Below are 18,408 nucleotides of genomic sequence, written 5' to 3'. Positions count from 1 at the left end.
GAGTGAGGACACGTGCAGAAAGTACAATATTTGACTTTCAAATGGGAATACCATAATTAACACATACTTATAGTATTAAGTAAATGATAGTGTTACTATCATTGTTGAAATGTACCAATGTGTGTTCTCTGTAGACGCTGTGTCATTTTCCCTTGGAAAAATGAATTTCATATATAAAGTCAACAGGTCATTTGACCAGGGGCGCCCAAACTTTTCCACATACAGTCTTAAAAATAAAGGTTCCACCAAGAGGTGCCAATTTAACGGTTCTTCCAAGAACCTTGGTGTTATGTGGAGATGGAGAGATGGAAGCAGAAGATACGTGCTTGACCACTTTAAAAACATCTTTTTAAGAAAAATCGTTCTTTAAAAAACGTCAAGTAAAAGGTACTTTAGGGAACCAAAAGTGGTTCTTCTATGACATCACACAAAGAGCGTTTTCTGGCACCTTTTATGAGTCTAGCTAACAGGTGGAACTGGCTCTGAATAAATTGAGGAGAAAACTGGATAAATAAAAAGGAAGAGTGGAAATAATTAGGGAGAGGCACGGTTTGAATTTTAGACATATTTAAAAGTGTCCTCTGTAGAGCCCATGTGTCAAACACAAGGCCAAGACAGGGCCGTGACACAGTCCTATTCAGCCTCCTAAATGATTTGAATTTTCTATTAGTATCAGCCCATTTCACCCTGAGATGCACTACAGTCCCCAGTATGCACTGCAACACAGTGTTCTAACCCCCTTCCCCCAATACAATCTGTGGGCCAGCGGCCTGGCAAATAAAATAAATAAATAACTAAAAATACTACCTAAAACAAAATAAACAGTGGCTTGTTCAGATCTCAGAAAAACATCATGTAAAAATGAAATAAAAACACAGCTGGTCCACAGATTTGCTGAGACTTTTTAACCCACTTCTGCACATGTTATGGGAGTAATTAAAAACACTTTGATTCACTTTTCTTGCAGAAAAAATATTAAATATCAAAACATTTTTAAAAAATGATGTTTGCAGGGGTCATTTTGAGGCATGTTGCCTTGAGGCAACATTGTGTGACAACAGGGAGAAATATTAAAATATTATAGGGTTCCCTAAAGTGGCTTGTGGCTGGTCAAATGCATTTCACGGTCACACTATGTTGCTTCTAGGCAACAAACATATTTCTGCAAATTCTCATAACAAAAAAAAAATGATTCTGAATTTTAAAAATTAGGTTTAAAAGTGCCGACTAAAAGAGAGTATGTCCAGGCTTTTTACTGATATACTAAAAGCTGTTCCCTTTATTATGACCCCTTTCATTGTCTTTAAACATGGATAATGTTATTGTAAAGTGAGGAAAATCTGTTTGTTGCCCTGAGGCAACACTGTGCAATAGAGGGTTAATATGGCCTTGAGTTTGACACCCTGCTGTAGAGGACTTACTTTGATGTATTTATCCTTGGAATGAGCTACAGGTGTGTGGGAGAGCAGAGTGGACGAAGCCAGGAAGAGTCCACGTCAGTCTCCCAAGAGTGGGGGGAGACGTGACACATTACTTCAATGCACATCATTCAATGCAAGTCATCAAAGGTAAGACATAAATGGACTTTAAACATTTGTCATGCCTGCTAGGGCAGTATGCTTTAGCCTAGGATGATGAGCTTTAGGGTTTCAAGTTTGCTCTGTTGTTTTTCCACATATTTGTACATCTCAGCTATATGATTTTAATCTCAGGCTTATTACACACTAAGGCTTATTATTCAGTAACTACAGTGACTCCAGTGCAAACTAACTGAGCTTTTCTTATAGAAGTTTATAATAAAACTTTGGCCATTTAAGGGGTTAACTTAGCTATGGCATTTTTGGGGAAATGTGAAGGGTGTTGCAGTGTTGGTTGCATTGATGGACATCTTGCTTTGTGGTTGATTGCTATTATTTTTGTATCACAATAAGGCAAAAGTGCTGGAATAGATGGGGTGAAAACTTTATGGCGATCCAGAATGGGCGTTTGGAAATCACATCTACCAAGTTGGCCTTCTCACTTTTTCACAGCCCTACTTAACCTTTTTCTTACTGTTGCCACTGGAGTGACTGACACACAAAAATAAAAAACAAAAAAAACTTGCCTTCAAGATGAATCTGGAGAAACATCTGCCTCACTCCTCACAGAGGAAGTACTCAGAAACATGAGCAGATCAAAAACTGTGAGCTACACATGAAGTCCATGTTATGTGTTTTTAATTATGTATATTTACTGATGCTAATCCTGCAACAGAGTCAATAGTATGAAGACCAGCCTTAGGAAACAATGCCTGGAGCAAAACGGGGGAGTCTGTGCAGCAGCTGCTCATCTGTGTTAACAGTAAAGGAGGAAATTTACTGTAAACAGTGTCCCTGTAGTTTTAACTGTATCTCAAAAATGCACAGTTGTAATGCAGAGGTTCAGGCACCGCTGATCAAATTCCATGTTTTGTTGATTTTCTCTATGTGTGTATACGACGTCTGCACATTTTAATAGACAATTACTGGTTATTTGCTGAATTGAACATATAAAAAATAAAAAGAAAGCCTGAAATAAAACCAGTAATTAATTCATTAAATTGTGCACACAAACTGGTTAAAACTGCTATATTTAACTGTGTTGGCTGCAAAGAACATGTTTCAAGTTCATGTTTCATGTTTACAAAATGTATCATTTGAATACGGATTGTTTTTGTAAGAGAACTGCTACAGTTTGGGAGAACAGCAGCCCTACAAGGCAAAAAGGTGTATATATTCTGCTTTTGGACAAAGAAAATGCCTCATTTTTAATTTCCTCTGAGACCAAATAATAAATAAATAAATAAAATAAAAAATAATATAATAATAATAATAATATGATACTGAAGCTTCATCTCACAATCCTGTAATCCCAGTTTTCGTTATGAACTCTGGCGCTGGGTCAGTGTGAGAGCCTTTAATCGCAGACGGATCATTTTATTTCTTTATTTCTTTATTTTTCTTTTCAGGTTTGTCGTCTGGAGACGTGATGATGGCACTTCGTACTCAACAGGTGTCTGTGACATATCGGAACAGTTGCCATGGTAATGAAAGAAAGTGGCCAAAGCGCGAGTGATATGAAGATCCTGCACAGAGCATTACTCACAATGTGTGAAAACACCGCACAGAGAGGGGAGAGAGAGAGAGAGAGAGAGAGAGAGAGAGAGAGAGAGAGAGAGAGAGAGAGAGAGAGAGAGAGAGAGAGAGGAGAGAGAGAGAGAGAGAGACAGAGACAGTTAGAGAGAGAGAGAGAGAGAGACAGAGACAGTTAGAGAGAGAGAGAGACAGCAAGAGAGAGAGAGAGAGAGAGACAGCAAGAGAGAGAGAGAGAGAGACAGCAAGAGAGAGAGAGAGAGAGAGAGAGACAGCAAGAGAGAGAGAGACAGAGACAGTTAGAGAGAGAGAGAGAGAGAGAAAGAGAGAGAAAGAGAGAGACAGTTAGAGAGACAGAGAGAGAGTTAGAGAGAGAGAGACAGTTAGAGAGAGAGAGAGAGAGAAAGAGAGAGAGAGAGAGAGAAAGAGAGTAATGAGGAGAGAGCAAGAAAGAAAGAGAGAGAGAGATAGGGTGAGAGAGAGAAAAAGCAAGAGAGCAATAGGGAGAGAGAAAGAGAGAGAGAATGAGAGAAAGGGACAGAGAAGAAGGCAGAGAGAGAGAGAGAGAGAGAGACAGCAAGAGAGAGAGAGAGAGAGCAGTAGGAAAGAACAAGAGAGAGGGAGAGAGCAGTAGGGAGAAAGAAAAAGTGAGAGAAAGATAGACAGGGAGAAAAAGAAAGAACAAGAGAGAGGGAGAGAGACAGAAAAGGAAGAGAAAAAGGAGAGGGGGTAGAAAACGAGAGTCCGTATGAATATTTGATTATTGTTCTTATATTTTATTATTAATATTGATTAATAATTGAGTTTAACATACTGGAAAGAAATAAAACATTAAATGTGCCACACTGTTTGTCATTTGACTGGGGCGCCCAGCCTTTTGTATACAGCTGTGTGACCTTCAGGGTCTGGTTTTGTCTCCACCTCACGTCTGAACATCAGCTGGTGCCTGAAACGCCGTGTTTCTGCTCTGACTGGCTCCCACAGCCACAGTGCCCAAGCTAACAGTGGCTCCTTCTGACTGGTGTAGAGGCTGCAGTGAACAGAAAGTACCTCTCCACGAAAATTCCCGCCTGCACGGCGTGGACGATGCTGCGGAACCGTGGTTTCTCTTCCGGCCGCCGCCGCACCACGCCCATCTTTCTGGTGAAGGTGGAGGCCAGCCAGTCACGCACCTCCATGGGCACAGAGTCCGCCTGGATATCACTGAGCTCATCCTCTGTGTCCAGCAGCCGCCTGGAAGAGACAGTTTCACATTCGGGTCAGTTTAACAAGGCTAATGCTGCTAATGAACATTAATGCAAGATAACTGCTGACAATTAGTATTAAACAAGCAGATAGGGCCTTCCACTGTTGCTACTGAGCCACAACGAGGTTTGATGCTTTAAGTGCCCGAGCTCTGAATCTGAAACCCTCAGTATGAGGTAGTGGTTGATACCGGTTCCTGTGGGGCAATAGCAGTGAGAACACTACACTGCACAGTCCACGTTCTTATAAATACCCACCTTGGACTTCTATTCACTGGCCACTTTATCAGAAACACCTTCCTTGTGCTTCCACTCACTGGCCACTTTATTAGAAACACCTTCCTTGTGCTTCCACACACTGGCCACTTTATTAGAAACACCTTCCTTGTGCTTCCACTCACTGGCCACTTTATTAGAAACACCTTCCTTGTGCTTCCACTCACTGGCCACTTTATTAGAAACACCTTCCTTGTGCTTCCACTCACTGGCCACTTTATTAGAAACACCTTCCTTGTGCTTCCACTCACTGGCCACTTTATTAGAAACACCTTCCTTGTGCTTCCACTCACTGGCCACTATACTGGAAACTGTGTGTAGGTTTTTACAGATTTAACCCATCTAACCAGTTAAGTGTCTCCAACAGTTGTACAGAGCTGTGAACAAAATGTAGCAGAATGTATGGATTCTTTAATAAAGCCCATAGGTAAAGAGCGACGATGAGCAAGTATCAATCATTAGTCATGAGTAAATCTGGCTGCACATGGTGAAACTTTCAGACAACGTTTTCTAATTATAACTAAACTTTATCACAACTTGTTTAAAACTCGAGAACAACAACTAGAACTGCCTGAACTTTGAAGTAAACGCAACATGTGGTCAGAAAACAATTTCAAACGATTGATTTCTGTTAACATATCAAAAAGACAGGAACTGGAATAATGTTAATTTTGTGGATACGCTTATTTAGCTAGTTAGTTACATGGCAGCGTTTTGATGTTTTGGCGTTTCCTCTGCTTTGTCTGCTGATTCGTGACCTTTGTAACCTGGTCCCTCTCTTCATATAAAAACATGCCAATGTAGGCTAAACAACACATCACAGATGACTGCATATAGCTAAGATAATATCACTGATTAAACACTGATTGCTTCACATTTTCTAATTAACAAATTAATTAAATAGTTATTCTAATTTAAAATGGTAAATAAACCCTGAAGATGAGGAATTTCATTTTATTATCTCTACGTAATGCTGTCCCGATCTCTTTGCTGGAAAAAGTTGAATTATTTGAGTAAAATTTATTTAAAAAAATAAGTAAGCCTGCTTAAAAATAGCAATACTCATTTCACTATTAATATTTCATGGGAACAAAAGAGTTAAATTCAGTGAGTTTTCTCACTGGTTAGGACTTCAGGAGCTGAACAGAAGGCCTTACACTGTAACTATTAAGATTATTGCAAACTAACAGAGTAATCAACAAGTCGGTGAAACAATGTCACTCTAGTCCTTCTTTAAGTTCTAGATACATCACTAACTGTGAATAGTAACACCAATGCTTTTCAGTTTGAGTGCTGGCAGCTCTGTGCTAGAGCTCTTTACTGGTAAAGTCACTGTAAAACTGTTGTCAGAACAAAACTGTTGATTTCCAGTTTTTGACATAATTTGAAAATGCATGTTGGCCTTTATACTCTGTGTAAATTTCATGAAGGATGGACCAAAATAAACAGCCAAAAATGACTTGGAAATAACTCTGGTTCCATTGACTTGCATTGAAAGTAAAGTAGGTTTTTTCCTTCTCCTGTAAAGTTATTATTTTGCAGATACGAGCTTTTGTTCTGACAGCAGCGTTATACTGTCACTGTCAGAACATTTGCGTGAACATTTTCTGATGAATGCATTAATAGAAATGCTCCAAAATAATTTAGAATTATTTAGAATAAAATTATTTAGAATAAAATCCAAGGTAAAACTTTTGACAGTGGTGAGGTGTTAATGTTAACAAAATATATGGAATGTCTATTACAAGCTTCAAGAATTTATATTTAACCTAGTCAACCTTTTCATAAGACAGCTTTACAGAAAATCCTGGTCCAAGCCTCAGATGCATCAGTGGAGAGGAAAATCTCCCTAAAAGTGAGAAAAATAAATCTTGAGAGCCACCAAAACACAAAAGGGCACTCCATCCTCCTCTGGTTGACACCAGAGAGCAAAATAATAACCTGACAAGAGCAACATAAACAGAGAATATGATTTTAGAATTAATATGCGCTACTGAATTTATATAAAAGAAAAAAAAAAAGAACCTAGTCTGTCACTGAACAGAAGTGATTAGATTAACCAATGAGTAACCATAGAAACAGACCTGTGAGAATCAGCCACTGTTACCGGAGGAAACCAGCGACTGTGGTTAGAAGCATATCACAGTGAGCGTTAAAGCAACACTATGTAGGATTTGGGGATTTGGAGACCCCTGTGGTGAAAATGTGTAACTGCACTCATAGTGCGGAAGAACATTTTGTAACGTGGGTTGTGCTTTGGACCCCAACAAGTGGATGAATGGGAATTTTGTGAGTGAGTTAAAAGAGAATTCCAAGAGGACTATAAACCCATGAACGTCAATGCCGACTGTGAGAAGCCTATAATGATGGTCTTTAAGCATGAATATGAGAAGAGCTCAGTGCACTGTGAGGCAATGTCTGTGATTAAAGGAGTCATATTATGCTCATTTTCAATGTTCAGAATTGTATTTTTGGGCTCTACTATATCAGATTTACATGCTTCACTGTTGTAAAAACACATTATTTTTCTCATACTGTACATCTCTATTCACCATCTGTCTGAAATGCTATGCTAGAGCTCCTGTGTCTTTAAGCCCCTCCTCCTGATGAGCCCAGCATGCTCTGATTGCTCAGCTCATCCATTCTTTTCTGATTGGTCAAGCGCCAGAGTGGCTCCACCCCTCCACGTTCCGCCCCTGTCCTGCAGTCTGCAAACAGACCCTTCTCTCTCAACATGAGTGAGAAAACTCCACAAGCTTCATGGCAGGCTTTCCATGGCCAAGCAGCTGCATGTAAGCCTTACATCACCAAGCACAATGCAAAGCATCAGATGGAGTGATGTAAAGCACCACCACTGGACTCTGGAGCAGTGGAAAATCTGTCAGTCCGGATTTGGCGAATGCCCGGAGAACTTTACCTGCCTGACTGCATTCTGCCAACTGTAAAGTTTGGTGGAGAAGGGATAATTATATGGGGTTGTTTTTCAGGGTTTGGCCTAGAACGTTTAGTTCCAGCGAAGGGAAATCTTACTGCTTCAGCAGACCAAGACATTTTGGACAATTGTAAGCTTCCAGCTGTGTAGGAACAATTTGAGGAAGGACCCTTTCTGTCCCAGCATGACTCTCACAGAGTCCTGACCTCAACCCCATCAAACAACTTCGGCATAAACTAGAACTGAGATTGTGAGCCAGGCCCTCTTGTCTAACCTGACTGTCTGACCTCAGAAATGCTCTTCTGGGTGGATGGTCAAATAGTCCCACAGACTCTCTACAACATCTTGTACAAAGCTTCCCAGACGACTGGAAGCTATTGGCCACACCCCCTAAGCTCTGTACGCCGCGCAGAGCCCGTGGCCGAGGCCACAATATGTAATTATGTCAATATTTCTTAAAAACATGTGGAATCGTTCAACACAGTTTAACAGTAAATGGTCTTAAACGCTGGAGTTAATGTAGAACTGCTGATTCACCCTTTAACCCTGAAGGTGGGCACTCAGACAGCTGGTCACCATAGCAACACAGACAACAATCTTGCCTAGCTAGTAGCTAACGAAGAGGGAAAGAGAGAGGTTTAAGATGATCATCAATAATTTGTAGACGAATGGATTTATTTGCATTTATAAGCAACTCCAGCTGCTTTCCTGATACATTTAATCTGCAACGAGAAACTGACAAGCACTAAAAAGTTGTGAGTCTGAAGTTGCTTCTCATTCGCCAGCTTTTTGTTGAAATTCTCCTGCTCCTTAAATGGTGCAGTAGTTACACTCTGGCGCCTCAGGAAAATTCAAACAGGAAGCTGGAGAATGAGAAGCCACTTCGTAGAGAAGCCTCGTAAAAAGTCAAAAAGCTTCCTGCTGGAGATGTGAGAAAAGCAGCTATAGCTGAGCTGAAGCTTAAAGAAGAGTGAAGTAAGTCTGTGTTTTCATTTATATTATATATTTTAGCCTAAACTAGTACATCAGCGCATACTGAGACACATTCACAGCCAAGATGGTAAAATTTTACTTAAATAAATGCACATGAAATGTGGAAGCTCCTAAAGTGGAGTGATTTTTTGTTGAAAGGACAAAATGACTCTTCTTAACATTTGGGATGCCGACCCCTGGACTAGGGGACATTCTGCACACTGTGAGTCAGACTGAAACGCTCGGCAAACCCAGATAACTGACTCTACTCGCAATGCTGGAGCATCTGATGATTATTAGAGCAGGCAGAGAGAGAGAGGGGGGGGGGGTGGATTGCCCTTAGTCTAGTAGACCAAAGACCAAAGTAAAAACAAATAAACAAGTGCGTTCTTCATGAGGACCCCAGCAGGATCCCTGGTCTGTGCGTGTTTTTCTTCTTCGTTACGTAGGTATCCTACCAGAACAGGAAGCGTAGAACACGTTATCATAACAAATGTGCAGTTACGGTCAGTAATGAGCTGAAATTGCTCAAAGCTGCTGCCATGGCGATGCATCCTGTGGCCTGTCATTAGGGAAATGCAATTAGCCGTAGCTGCACAAGGCCATCAGATGGAGTCTGGGTGCTACAGGAGCAGAGGGGGTGACACGGGCAGGACGGAGGGGGAGAGATAGAGACTGAGAGAGAGACAGAGTGATAGACAGAGAGACAGAGTGACAGACAGAGAGGGAGAGAGAGAGAGAGATAGAGACTGAGAGAGAGACAGAGTGATAGACAGAGAGAGAGCACAGAGACGATTTAATTAGGACTGAGAAGAATGAGGGAGAGAACGATGGAGAGGATTACGGAGAGCCCAGGGAGCTCAGTTATCAATAAAACAGAGAAAAATGTAAAGCAGAATGTGAACAGATTCTTCTGTAGAGGGGGGGGAGAAGAAGAAAGAAAGAAAGAAAGAAAGAAAGAAAGAAAGAAAGAAAGAAAGAAAGAGATGGAATAATAGAAGCAACATCAAAATAGACAGAGAAATGGGAGGTAGAGAGAAAGGAAATAAGTAGAGGAGGAGAGAAAGAGAGAGCAAGTCATAAAAAAGAGAACATGGGAGAAACGGAGGGAGATGGGACAGAAAGAGAGAGAGGAAAGGAAAGAAAGACTGAAAGAAAAAAGAAAGGAAAGAGAGAGAAATGTGTGTGTAAGAGAGAAAAGGAGAGGAAGAAAGAGTACAAGAGAAATAGGCAAAAAGAGCAAGAAAAGTCAGAGATAGTAAAAAAGCAAGAGAGAGAAAAAGAAAAGAGAGAAAAGTGAGAGAGAGGGAGAGAGAAAGACAGACAGAGAGAGAGAGAGAGAGAGAGAGAGAGAGAGAGAAGACCCAATCCCACCTCTACCACTCAGCCCTTAGCCCTCTTTTTTGCGTGGTCAGGTGTAGGGGTGGGTGTCCCGATTCTTGTTGAGATAGAGGGGTGGGGTGAAGTGTTGGGGCTACATGACCCTCCAAACGGAGGTTTTTCAGAGACTCCAAACGGAGAGATATGAGAGAATAACGAAAGAACGGCGAGACGGAGCAGAAGAGACCAAAGAAACCCACAAACATGAGAATTTTCTCCGTTAAAATAACGATGCCCACTGTTTTATCTTCAATGTATTACGGCCCTTTTCTTCATAACAAGCATGAAAATTGTTAGTCGTGCTGATGCAGCCAGCTAGAGAATCTTCCTGTTCCACCTTAAATGATCCAGCAGTTACATGTGAGAACTGCTGCTCCACTTAAGGTGGAACGGGAAAATTTGAGTGAGAATCTGGAGAATATCTGACTTCAGTTTCACATCCCTGAAGAATTAGTGGGGGTGATAATAAATAATTGCCCCCCCCCTTTGAAGGCGTATGATCCCTAAATGTAACTAAAGCCCAGCAGTGAGGAGCTGAACTTTCCCCTCCTCTGCTGTCCCTGCAGACGGGCAGGGTCGCCTACAGAGCAGCGCTGGTAGCTGTTAATGAAGTGATGCTCTTTTATTTGAGGGTCTCATTTCAGAGGGAAGGTCTCAACCACTGCCCTGTAGCTCAGTTCCAAGAGGCAAGATGACCCTCAAAAACAAGGGGTAGGGGTGAAAATGAGGAGTGGGACTGGGCCGGAGAGAGACAGAGTGAGAGAGATGAAGAGGGAAGCATGTACGCTGTTAACACGACAGTCCTTAGAGATATGAAACACCTCCCGCATGCCACCTCACTCTCTCTCACTCTCTCTCACTCTTTCACATGCCACATCAGTGGAATCCTCCCCCGCTCACTATGGCAGCATGATCGCCCTCCACAGAGAGCTTCAGAGAGAAGGATTGTGGGTAATACAGGGCTGGAGTGGATGAACACTCCAACAGAGAGATCACTCAACACATTTGATCATACCACCCCTCCCTCTCTCTTCTCTCAATCTCTCTCTCTCTCTCTCTCTCTCCATCTCTCCACCTCTCTCTCCATCTCTCTCTCCCTCTCTCTCTATCTCTCCACCTCTCTCTCCCTCTCTCTCTCTTCTCTCGATCTCTCTCTCTCTCTCTCTCTCTCTCTCCACCTCTCTCTGCATCTCTCTCTCCCTCTCTCCCTCTCTCTCTCCCTCTCTCCCTCTCTCTCTCTCTATCTCTCCACCTCTCTCTCCCTCTCTCTAACTCTCTCTCTCTCTCTTCTCTCCATCTCTCTCTCTCTCTCTCTCCATCTCTCTTCTCTCCATCTCTCTCTCTCTCTCTCTCTCTCTCTCTCTCTCTCTCTCTCTCTCTCTCTCCAATGATCTACAGAGAGTCTGAAAGGAAAGAACAGAATAGTGACTGAGAACCAGAAACATCCAGCCAACAGCGTCCTGTGAGCAGCGTCCTGTGGGCAGCGTACTGTGTCTAGTGAAGGACTAGAGGATGACCAGCACAAACTGTGCAGCAGCAGATGAGCTCCATAGTCAGCTCTGGTAGGATGCTGCTGCTGCTGCTGCTGCTGCTGTTTTCCATTTCTAACATTTAGATTAGGCTACTGCTGTTCACAGCCGGCGAACTTCCCATTTCTAGAACTTCCCATTCATTGTAAATCAACCTGTGAGTGGCTGATTTCTCTTTCACTTCGTAATGATGCTCATAGTTAATCTAACCTACGACAACTTCTCTTCAGCTCCTGACGTCCTAACCAATAGGAGAGCTCGCTTAGCTATATCTACCTTGATACCACTGAGAACGCAATACTCATTGACCAATTTTCTGCTCAGCATTTCAAGAATGTAATAAAACTTAACAATCACACGAGTTTAAATACAAGCTTGATTCTGTTGAATATAAATTAACTAAACTTCACAAATATCCATTTATTTTAGTTCTCTGAAGGCCTAGGAAGCCCTGAAGGTTCCTTTTTGACATCTTGTATGCATGACAATGCTGTGACAGACTAACCAAGCTCTGCTTCCAGCTGCTGGCAGTGGTATCACAAATTGTTTTGGTAAGAAACTCAAATGCTGCAGTTTAAAAAAAAACAAATACCACCACAAGAGTTGGACAGCTTGAAGGACAACACCATAATCCTGTACTTTGAAGACAGAAGGTTTGATTGTCCATCCGAGCAGGAAGGACCACTGCTATAACCAATAAGAATTCTTGTAAAAACAATGTTACATTTTCTTGCCACTGTAAGCCATAGAGCATCTGCTAAATATGTAAACCTAAAACTACTTATGAAGAGTCAAATTAACATTGTTAAACACCAAAGAGCATCTGCTAAACAGCATCTAAGACATGCATCTGCTAAATGCTGTAAACTAGGGCTTTACAGTATGGATGACACTGTACTACTGCAAATATATTGTTATATCTAGGATTGTGAAATATTTAAAAAATATAAAAATCCAAAAATTTGACTCACCGTGTTTCATCGATGTAAACCGCTTCCAGCACTGAGGCGGCATATTCAATGTTCTTCCTGAGATCCACCACATTCACCTCCCCCTTATCCAACTGCTTCACTAGACATCTCAGCCTGCAGGGGACAAAGCAGTCAAATCAGACTCAAACAAAGCAGATCAGACTTAAACAGGACAGATCAGACTTAAATAAACCAGGTCGGACAGAAATAAGCCATATCAGATGCACACAAACAAAACCAAGCTCACATAAACCAGATCAGAGGCAAATAAACCAGATCAGACTCCCACGACTAGATCAGATGCAAGCAAACTAGATCAGACTCACACAAACCAGATCAGACTCACAAAACCAAATCAAATGCAAATAAACCAGAATTGATTCATCCATCCATCCATCCATCCATTTTCTAAGCCGCTTCTCCGTCAGGGTCGCGGGGGGGTGCTGGAGCCTATCCCAGCAGTCTTCGGGTGGAAGGCAGGATACACCCTGGATGGGTCGCCAGTCCATCGCAGGGCAGACACACAGACACAGACAGTCACTCACACACTCACGCCTAGGGACAATTTAGCACGTCCAATTGGCCTGACTGCATGTCTTTGGACTGTGGGAGGAAACCGGAGAACCCGGAGGAAACCCACGCAGACACGGGGAGAACATGCAAAAAAAAGAATTGATTCACACAAACCTAATCAGACTCACAAAAACCACACAAACACAATCAAATGCATAGAACCTAGATCAGATTCACAAAACCAGATCAGGCTCAAACAGACCAGAACAGACTCACATAGACCAGACTGGATGCAAAAAAAAAAAAAAAAACAGATCAGACTCACACAAAACCAATCAGATGCAAATAAACTAGATTAGATTCACAGGGATCAGATCAGATAAAAACAAACCAGATCAGAATCAACCAGGGAGGGCAGATTCACATGAATCAGATCATACAAACCAGATCAAATGCAAATAAACCAGTTCAGACTCATGTAAACCAGTTCAGAGTCATTCAAACCAGATCAGACTCACACAAACCAGATCAGTTGCAAACAAACCATATCAGACTCATGCAAACCAGTTCAGACCTCACACAAACCAGATCAGGTGCAAACATACAAGATCAGTCTCAACTGAACAGGATCAGACTCTAACAAGTGAGAACGCGCAAAAAACAGGTTGGACTCAATTAAAACAGATCATACTAAAATAAACCAAATTAGACTGAAACTTAAACAAATTAGATCTGATTTACAAAAACTCAAATCAGACTCTAACAAAACCATATAAAACCAAAAAAATACAAACACAAAAAAAGAGGAATTCAAACTAAATCAGACTCAAACAAACCCAGACTAGTCGAATTCAGATGCTGATTACAAAATGTTAATTCTCAATCCATATGCTTGATAATCAGCCTCACACTTTTCTCTGGTGTCCAGTTAGAAAGGCCGGTGCATCACTGTGGCTCCGTCATGTCATTCTGTACAGCCCTCTCTTCCAGGCTACTCTCAAAACAGTGCAGGAAATGAGGTGACAGTTTATTCTGAATGCTCTCGTCTGGCTGAATCAGACCTGCTTTCCAGACAAGGCCCTGAAGATTTACACTGTACAGAGATTTGTAATCTCAAGCAAATGACCTAAATTGATGTCTAAAACCAGTGACTTGGCATCCCTGTGGTAGATGAATAGAGATGTCTGTCTGCACTGGGTCTCCCTACAGCCGTTATTAAAACTTCTCAGAGTGTCAGGCACTGTCTGCTAGCGCACTCTGACAGTTAAAAGTAGCACCAGCTTAGAGTGTGGGTATTGCATCTCCTGTAGGACACTGTGTCTGTTTTAGCTGAGGTCTCTCAAGTACCTTGGCCCTTCTACGACCTCATCACAGACCTTCATGTGCTTTTACTGCTTGGATAAATCCAAATCCAGTTCTATAGTTACCCCTGCATTGTTGAGAACTGCATTCTACTCAACTTGACGTGTCTTCATATTCTTTCTCAAGAAGGTCTTTGCTTTCTGCCTGTTCACAGGTGTTAGCATTGCAAATCAAGCCCTAACCTTAGTTCATTGCCACCTTGGCATTATTTTTCTTGGTACCAGTTGAGTGGCACATTATGGCACAACAGTATGAACAATCCCATTTTTGTGATGTTGAGTGAACTGTTTCATTTGCAACCCTGGTTTCCTGAAGAAGAGGAGTGGCATCACACCAAGCTGCTACTCTGTGACTAGACATGAGTCTTCATTGAGGTATTCAGATGAGTCATAGGTGGAGACCTGAGTCAGAACTGCATCCCAATTCAGGGGCTGCATCCTTTGGAGGCTGCATTTGAAGGCCGATTGAGTCACAGTGGCCTGACTAGGCTGTCCCATTTTGAAGGATCCTTCATATGTGGCTGAGAAATGTTTCCTTCTTTTAAATGATGACGAAAGATCCAACATATACCAAGGTTCATCGTTTGCCAGCAAAGATTGAAGAACATGATGGCGTTGGCAGAGGAGATTTTGGTTCAGCCTTTGTGGGTCTTTGTAGCCTTCGTAGACCTTGTCCTTCAAAGGATGCAGCCTCTGAATTGTGACACAGCTTGCAAATCAAGAATCAGATTTAATCTAATGAGATGCTACATGTAGGTGGGAATGCAGACTTAATCGGGTGGGAACAAACTGAACGTGAAGCTTCTAAACCAGTCTAGGGGGCTATAGAGCATTTGTCAACACAGTCTGACAGACAGCAACCCTGTCAGTAATGTATCCTCGTTAGTGGCGGATTTCGCCACATTTCAGCACCAAAACTTTAACAAACTGTTCCCAGATACATGTTCTGATTGCCAGATCACATCTTGTCACTCAAGACTAACTCTAGACCAAAGACTCCAAGAAATTCCAACCTCAGAAAAATCATGGTCTTCGGTAGATAAGGTTCAGTATCTGACCTATTTTTCATTTAAGATTTTATTGAATAGAGAAAAGTTAAAATACAAGGAACCTAGTAAGATCAGATCTTTTTGTCCATGTCAGGTGTACAAAGTCACTCCAGACAGAAGGCTATACCTGAGTCCATAATACAAGGCTATACCCTGTACAGTGTGCACTGCATTGCACTCTGTATTAATAATACAGCAGGTTTAGTTTAATTGTTAATAACAATTTAAGCCTTACCTAAAGTTCACAACTAAAACTCTCAAGATTTGACTCAGGTTCGCACCCCACAAGACTCAAGATTTGACTCAGCCTTGCACCTCTAGGAATTGAGGCTTGACTTGGATTTGCAACTCAGAGAATCAAAACTGAACTCAGATTCACACTTCAGAAAATTTAGACTTGACCTAAGACTCAGGACTCAACTCAAAGTGGACCCCAGAGACTCAAGACTCAAATCAGTGTCTAAGAGATCTGAAATTTGACTCAGACTTGTACCTCAGAGGTTTGAGACTTGACTTGGACTCATACCCCAGAGAATCGAGAGTCTTTTTTGATTCATACCCTAAAGACTACACTTCAGAGCTTTAAAACCCAACTCAGACTTCAGACCTGGCTTGGACTCACAGCCCAGAGAATCAAGACTCAACTCAGACTAGCACCCCAGAGGTTGGACTCAGACTCGCACCTCACACACTAAATATTATTCTCACTTACACTGCAGAGATGCAGGACTCCAGATTTGACTCAGACTTGCACCTCAGAGATTCTAGACCTGACTTAGACTCACAGCCCAGAGATCCAAGCCTCAACTCAGACTAGCACCCTAGAGATTGGACTCAGACTCACATCCTAGAGGCTCTAGACATAACTTGGACTCAAACTTGAGAAACTTGAGACTAAATATTACTTTGACTTCCACTCCAGAGATGCAAGAGATTCTAGACTTGACTCCGACTGGCAGCCTAGAGAATCAAGTCTCAACTCAAACTCGTGCCTCTCTGAGACCTGAGATTAGACTCACACACACACCTCAAAGACTTGAGACTCAAGTTGAACATAAAGTGACATCTCTGTTGCGGACACTGTGGAAGAGTCACCTTATATATGCGGGGCATCCAGGGTTCTGTTCTGTTTTACAGGAACATCTGGACACCTTCATGTGGGTCTTCCTAAATTACGTCCTCCTCCCTTGAATGTATACAGAGTCTAGCTGCAATCTACATCTGCCAGAAATGTCAAAAGCTGTTTTCCTGGCTCTAACACACCCAATTAACCTCATAAAGGTTTTCCTAATTAGCTGATTTGAGACATGTGTTGACAGCAGGGAAAACAGGACCATGAACTCCAGGATCACGATTTGGAACAGGGTGCCTGCTCTGTGTGTCTGTGCCTAGCCGAGCAGAGAACAGCGCTACTGAACTCACTAAACCAAATCAGTAACATGGAGAAAAGCCTGTGCGCCCATGACCGCCTTGTCGATCTCATGCACATATTTAAATATTTGCTACGTGACCACAAGCTCATTAAAACGAACCATGGAGTTCAGTAGACTTTCATCTGCACTGGATTCCAGTAGACAAATAAACTATTCTGTGTGTATTTGGCAGCTTTAAACGAAGCAGCCCTTTATACACACAACGAGTCCTCATAGAAATACAGCAGCAGCTACTAACATGTGGCTTACTGATAACACTCAACGCCCACACGCTCTGCCGCAGGTTTTCTGAAAGCGTATGTCTGAGGAAGAAAAAAAAAAACAGCAAGACATTTTCTAATAGAAAAAGAAAGACAAAGAGTCAGCCGTCTGAAACAAAGCAGAACGGAGGTGAGTGATGGGCTGTCAGTAAAAGCCTTTCAAAACACAGCTGGGAACGGCTGGAAAGAAGAAGACCAGTTTTTAGCCACGATACTGCAACAGCAGCTTTCCACTGGCTTTGTGGGTTTATCCTGTCATGCTATTTATTAACACACCCAAAGATTCACTGAGCACTTTACCAGGTGCATCAAGCTTGTTTCTACACTCATTGTCCATTTTATCAGCTCCACTGACCATACAGGAGCACTTTGTAGTTCTACAGTTACAGACTGTAGTCCATCTGGTTCTCTGATACTCTGTTACCCTGTTCTTCAGTGGTCAGGACCCCCACAAGACCACCACAGAGCATTTGGGTGGTGGGTCATTCTCAGCACTGCAGTAACACTGATGTGGTGGTGGTGTGTTAGTGTATTCCACCAACCAAAAATATCCAGCTGACAGGTTCCTGTGACCACTGATGAAGGACTAGAGGATGACCAGCATAAACTGCAGCAGCAGATGAGCTGTCGTCTCTGACTTCACATCTACAAGGTGGACCGACAAGGTAGGAGTGTCTAATAGAGTGGACAGTGAGTGGACACAGTGTTTAAAAACTCCAGCAGCACTGCTGAGTCTGATCCACTCAGACCAGCGCAACACACACTAACACACCACCACCACGTCAGTGTTACTGCAGTGCTGAGAATGATCCACCACCCAAACAGTACCTGCTCTGTGAGGGTCCATGGGGGTCCTGACCACTGAAGAACAGGGTAACAGAGTATCAGAGAAACAGATGGACTACAGTCTGTAACTGTAGAACTACAGAGACCAGCTATACAGTAAGTGGAGCTGATAAGATGGACAGTGAGCGCAGAAAGAAGGAGGTGGAGCCTGCGTGCTGTTTCCTCAACTTCTGATGGAGTTTGCCACTGATTTGTGGAGAATGGAGAACAGCAGCATAAAGAGAAAACAGTCTGTCATGTTTCTGAGCTCCTGAACTCTCTTTTCCTGCTGGTTTGACCGAGTCGCTTTCACCTGTCAAGAATAGTCAGTGTTAACGAACTAACAGGCTATTTGACTCTGAACCCAGTAAATGCACTAAATTACCTGCTGCCATAAAGAGACTCCACTGATGTCCAGCCAATCACCTCACCACCAGAAGCTGCCGTTATTAGTCACTAGTAATAACAAACTCATCAAATCAGGTGGGGAAACTGTGGAAAGTACAGTGTAAACTTTCATACCTTATTTATGTTTGTAAGTAGAATAAGATAT

The 18,408-nt window shown here is 42.2% G+C and overlaps 1 protein-coding gene across 2 annotated transcripts in view; it reads right to left on the bottom strand.

The window, feature by feature from the left end:
- Window positions 1–18,408, bottom strand: part of pde1a (phosphodiesterase 1A, calmodulin-dependent) — a 146,076-nt gene that overhangs the window by 37,889 nt on the left and 89,779 nt on the right. For both annotated transcript variants that reach the window (XM_037539650.1, XM_037539651.1), the window contains 2 exons: window positions 12,415–12,528; window positions 4,161–4,343 (listed from right to left, as the gene is read on the bottom strand). In XM_037539650.1, the coding sequence (XP_037395547.1) occupies window positions 4,161–4,343; window positions 12,415–12,528 (297 nt within the window). The remainder of the gene's footprint in view (window positions 1–4,160; window positions 4,344–12,414; window positions 12,529–18,408) is intronic.

Source organism: Pygocentrus nattereri, chromosome 6, assembly GCF_015220715.1.
Source record: "Pygocentrus nattereri isolate fPygNat1 chromosome 6, fPygNat1.pri, whole genome shotgun sequence".
Lineage (NCBI taxonomy): Eukaryota > Metazoa > Chordata > Actinopteri > Characiformes > Serrasalmidae > Pygocentrus > Pygocentrus nattereri.
Note: the sequence above shows the minus strand (reverse complement) of the source record. Positions and strands in the feature narration are given on the sequence as shown.